The sequence below is a fragment of the Scylla paramamosain genome, chromosome 40, assembly GCF_035594125.1.
Source record: "Scylla paramamosain isolate STU-SP2022 chromosome 40, ASM3559412v1, whole genome shotgun sequence".
Classification (NCBI taxonomy): Eukaryota; Metazoa; Arthropoda; class Malacostraca; order Decapoda; family Portunidae; genus Scylla; species Scylla paramamosain.
Window position 1 is genome coordinate 11,216,604 of NC_087190.1, and position 5,000 is coordinate 11,221,603.

Genomic DNA, 5,000 nt, shown 5'->3' on the forward strand with positions numbered 1-5,000 from the left:
TCGGAGAGTGAAGGAAAATGTCGGAAAATGAAGGACAGTCTCGGGAAGGGAAGAAAGTTATCGGGGAGTGAAGGAAAAACTAAAGAAAATTGCCGAAAAGTGAAGGAAAACTAAGAAAAACTGCCGAAAAGTGAAGAAAAACGAAGGAAAATTGCCGAGAAGTGAAGGAAAATGACACACCAGATAGAGAGAAGGAAAACACAAGTGGCGATGGAGGGAAAATACCGCTAAATATCACTAAGTATGAGACGTCGGGAAACTGTGGGGAAAACTATCGGGAAAATGACAATATTACCGCTAAAACTCCTATTCTTGTCGCCGCTTTCGAAAAAAAAAAAAATATCTTGCGTGTGTGCGTGTATGTGTGTGTGTCGGGAAAGAAGCGCGATATTATCAGAAGGGGTCGGGAAGCTGTCGGAACGTCTGAATGGCGATATACTGTGTCGGGATAAAAATTTCTGGGGATTTATCATGAAGGGCGGAGTCGGGATTGCCTTATCGGGGCTTATCGGGTAAGTAGGAAGATATCGGGGTCGGTCGGGGCGTTGTCGGCAAGGGCGCTGTATGGATGGGAAAGGGAAAGGGGGAAAAAATTTGTCGGAGATTTGATTGTCGGGAAGAAACTCGAAAAAAAAAAAAGATTGTCGGAAAAAGAAAGAAAGAAATTACTGGGGAGAAAGGAAATCGGGGAGAGGATGACGAGGGAGAGAGAGTCGGAAGTTGCCGGGGAGAAGTTATGCGGGAGAGTCTGTGTCGGGCATAAGCTGTCGGGGAGAAACTATCAAAGTGGCGGGGAGAGAGCGTGTCAGGGACTGTTGGGGAGAGGTTATTGGGGAGAAGACGGGGGTTACTGTGGGAGATTGTTGAAGAGAAGTTATCGTTAAGAGAAAGAGAAACAGTCGGGGGAGATAAAGATGATAAAAATAATCTTCTACATTCATTTGGGGAGAGAATGTCGGGAAGAGAAAATTGGGGAGATATCGGGGAGAAATAGACGGGATCTTGGGGAGGTGGGTGGGGAGAGAGGTTGTCGGGACATAGTTGGGGAGATGTCAAGAACTGCCTTTGTTTTCCAGGGGGTTGGGAGAGGTCGGGGAGAGGTTTTCGAAGCAGTGTCGGGGAGAGTGTCTATTCAGTGCCGGTGAAAGCTAGTTGGGGAGAGGCTGTGTCGGGGAGAGAGTGTCGGAGAGGGAGTGTCGAGCAGAGGTTGTCGGGGAGATCTAGGCGGGGAGAGGTTGTCGGGGAGAGTGTGTTGGGGAGAGTGTTGGGGAGAGGTTGTCAGGGAGAGGTTGTCGGGGAGAGCTAGTCGGGGAGAGGTTGTCGGGGAGAGTGTGTTGGGGAGAGTGTCGGGGAGAGCTAGTCAGGGAGACGTCGGGGAGAGTGTCGGGGAGAGTTAGTCGGGGAGGCGTTGTCGGGGAGAGGTTGTCGGGTAGAGTGTCGGGTAGAGGTTGTCGGGGAGAGGTTGTCCGGGAGAGTGTGTCGGGGAGAGTGTCGGGGAGAGGTTGTCGGAGAGAGCTAGTCGGGGAGAGATTGTCGGAGAGAGCTAGTCGGGGAGAGGTTGTCGGGAAGAGGTTGTCGGGGAGAGCAAGTCGGGGAGAGCTAGTCGGGGAGAAGTTGTCGAGGAGAGTGTGTTGGGGGAGTGTCGGGGAGGGCTAATCGGGGAGAGCTAGTCGGTGAGAGGTTGTCGAGGAGAGCTAGTCGGGGAAAGGTTGTCGGGGAGAGTGTGTTGGGGAGAGGTTGTCGGAGAGAGTGTGTTGGGGAGAGTGTCGGGGAGAGGTTGTCGGAGAGAGTATGTTGGGGAGAGTGTCGGGGAGAGTGTGTTGGGGAGAGGTTGTCGGAGAGAGTGTGTTGGGGAGAGTGTCGGGGAGAGTGTGTCGGGGAGAGGTTGTCGGGGCAGTGTCGGCAGCCAGGTGGTGTCCGCGCCCGCTGGTCGCCGCTAGGCCTCGCGAGGGGCGACACGGAGTCAATTACGAACATTGAGATTTATTTTGGTCCTTATCATGTACCGCCATTACGCCCCTCCTCCTCCTCCTCCTCCTCCTCCTCCTCCTCCTCCTCCTCCTCCTCCTCCTCCTCCTCCTCCTTCTCTTCCTCTAGCTCCTCCTCTTGTTTCATTGTTATTCGTGTTTATTTCATCTTCTTACTGTGTTTTCTCTTCCTTGTTCTTGTTGTTCTTCGTTTTCTTGTTCTTGTTCGTCTTATTGTTGTTGTTGTTGTTCTGTTTGTGTTTGTTCTCTTTTCGTCCTTCTCTTCTCCTTCTTTTGTTTCCTTCATGTTTATTTTCTTTTCTCTTCTCTTCGGTTTCCTCCGTTTTCTCCTTCTCCTCTTCTTCCTCTTTTTCCTTTTTATTTAATCATCATGTACTCATACGTGCGTTTCTCCCACTTCTCCTCCCCCTCCTCCTCTTCCTCCTCCTTTTTAGTAGCAACTTAAACCAAAAAATTAAGTTGATTCTCCAATTTACTTAAGAATTCAAGTCTATTTAAGTCACCGTTTAATAGTCGACGTTTTCTGTCAATGTGAAAAAGTGAAAGAAAACGGGGTATGCATTTTCCAGAAGCGATTGGGTTTCGGGGGAATTTCATTAATTTTTTTTTTTTTTTTTTTTTTTGTCTTTTCTTTTTCCTTTCCTTTCCTTTATTTTTATTGGAATTTTTGAAAAGGTTAGAGAATTAATTTTGAATGCGTTTGGATTTTAAAAATGGCTGACTATTTTATATTTTTCATTTTCTTTTTTTCTTTTCTCTTTTCGTTTTTTTTTTTTATATGAAAGATTAAAAAAAAGTGAATGAATGATTGTGGAAGATTATTAATTTTACTCATCTTTATTTTGTTTTTTATCATTATACGTCTGTTTATTATTATTATTATTATTATTATTATTATTATTATTATTATTATTATTATTATTATATTGTCATGAAGTTTAACATTATTTCTAAATCCGTTTAATTACCCATCTATTTCCGTCTCTCAATCTGTCCAACTGCTTACCTATCAATCAATCTGTCTGTCTGTATGTCTGTCTATCAATATCTTTGCCTCTACCTCTGTGATTCCGTCTATTTCAGTCTATCTAACTATCTATCTGTTTATCTAATATTTTTATCTATCTTCTCTTTCTTTCTATACCTCTTTCTTTATTCTCTTGTTATTGTCTACGTGGCTCTTTATTATTCCATCTATCTACCTTTCCGTCTGTCCATTTATCTATCCATCTATCTATCTGTCTATATCTGTATCTGTCTGTCTGTCTGTCTGTCTGTGTATCCATCTATCCATCCATATCTGTCTATCTATTTATCTGTCTGTCTGTCTGTCTATCTGTCTATCTATCTGGCTGTCTATCTACGAATATCCATATGTCTATCTATATATTTTTGTCTGTCTGTCTGTCTGTCTAGCCACATATGTCTGTCTATCTGTCTATCTGTCTGTCTGTCTGTCTGCCCCCCCCCCAAGTGTCTGGCGGGCATTAACGTGCAGAGGAAAAGAGAAGGAAAGAAATTTATTCCAAGTGTCCCAAGTAATCAAAATTCTTCTCTCCCTCCTCTCCCTCCTCTCTCCCTCTCTCCCTCCCCTCTCCCTCTCTCCCTCCTCTCTCCCACTCTCCCTCCTGTCCCACTCTCCCTCCTCTCCCACTCTCCCTCCTTTAGTTGTGTTGTCCACCACTGTCCTCTCTCCCTCTCCCTCTCTCTCTCTCTCTCTCCCTCTCCCTCTCCCTCTCCCTCTCCCTCTCTCTTCCTTTCTTCGCACTGACCACTACAAGTTTTTCATGTTTTTTTCTTTTTCTGTTTGTCTTGTTGATTATTTCCTGCTCTTCTTCCTCCTCCTCCTCTTCCTCTTCCTCTTCTTCTTCCCCCTTCTCTTCCTCTTCCTAGTTATTTGATTATTTAGTCTTCCTCTTCCTCTTTCTCCATCTGGTGTTTATTTTCTCTTCTTTTCTATTTATATTTTCTCTCCTCCTCCTCCTCCTCCTCCTCCTCCTCCTCCTCTTCTTCCCTTCTCTCCTCCTCTCTTTCTCTCCTCCTTTACATTCCTCGCCATTGTATCTCCTCTCCTTCTTTCCCTCCTCTCCCCACTCTCCCTCCCTCCCCTGCCGCCCTCACTGTCCACTTGTGTCCACTTCCTCTCACTCCCTCTCCCTCTCCCCTCACTCTCCCCTCACTCTCAAAGGCAGAAATGAAAATTCGTCTGGACCTCGACTCAGTAATATGATTGTGAGCCTTCGCTTTGCATGGCTCCCCTCACTCTCTCCCCTCACTCTCTCCCCTCACCCTCCCCTTCTTAATGGAGTTTTCTTGTCCTCCTCGGCACCAGAATTTTGAGTGGTCACCTCGTAAATGGCGCACCGTCTTGAGGAACCGGGCCATGTACCGCACTAGGGGGGAGAAAAGTGGGGAGGAAACGAGGTGGGGGTGATGGGGTGATGGGGAGGGTGGGGGAAATGGAAGATAGGAGAGTGGGGATGGGAAATGGGGTAGCGGTGATTGGGAGGGAGGGTCAGAGAGGGTGGGGAAGAATTGGACGGGTATGGGGTGTTAGGAATAGGAATGGGGAGATGAGGGAGGGGGAGAAGGGAGGGAAGAGAGCGGAGGTGTAGAGGGGAGAGGAAGGAAGGGAAGAAGGTTGAGGGGGGTTGGGGAGAGAGAGAGAGAGAGAGAGAGAGAGTAAAAAAAACTCTCAATAAACTAAAATGAAAGAAAAAAGAAAACGACAAACTGAATCCCATTTTCTTCGACACCTAGCCATTAAAATTTCAAGGGTGACTGGTGTAATTTGTAATCCCCATTAAATCTCCATTAAAAACCACCATTTTATTATATTTTCCTCAAACACCACCATTAAATCACCTAATATATTTTTCCCCATTAATTTCCCCCATAACTAACTTATTACCCCCATTGAAAAAAACATCCATTAACGACACCCATTTTATTTACCCATTAAAATTTTCCCATTCAAAATCATTAAAAACACCCATTATTTCTTGCCCATTA

General features: G+C 45.8%; 2 protein-coding genes across 2 annotated transcripts in view; one reads left to right on the forward strand and one right to left on the reverse strand.

Annotated features, from left to right (window-relative positions):
- Positions 1–5,000, forward strand: part of LOC135092421 (protein nubbin-like) — a 66,833-nt gene that overhangs the window by 28,996 nt on the left and 32,837 nt on the right.
- Positions 1,221–5,000, reverse strand: part of LOC135092638 (uncharacterized) — a 20,941-nt gene continuing 17,161 nt past the window's right edge. The window contains exon 4 of the mRNA XM_063991241.1: positions 1,221–1,652. Coding sequence (XP_063847311.1) covers positions 1,221–1,652 — 432 coding nt within the window. The remainder of the gene's footprint in view (positions 1,653–5,000) is intronic.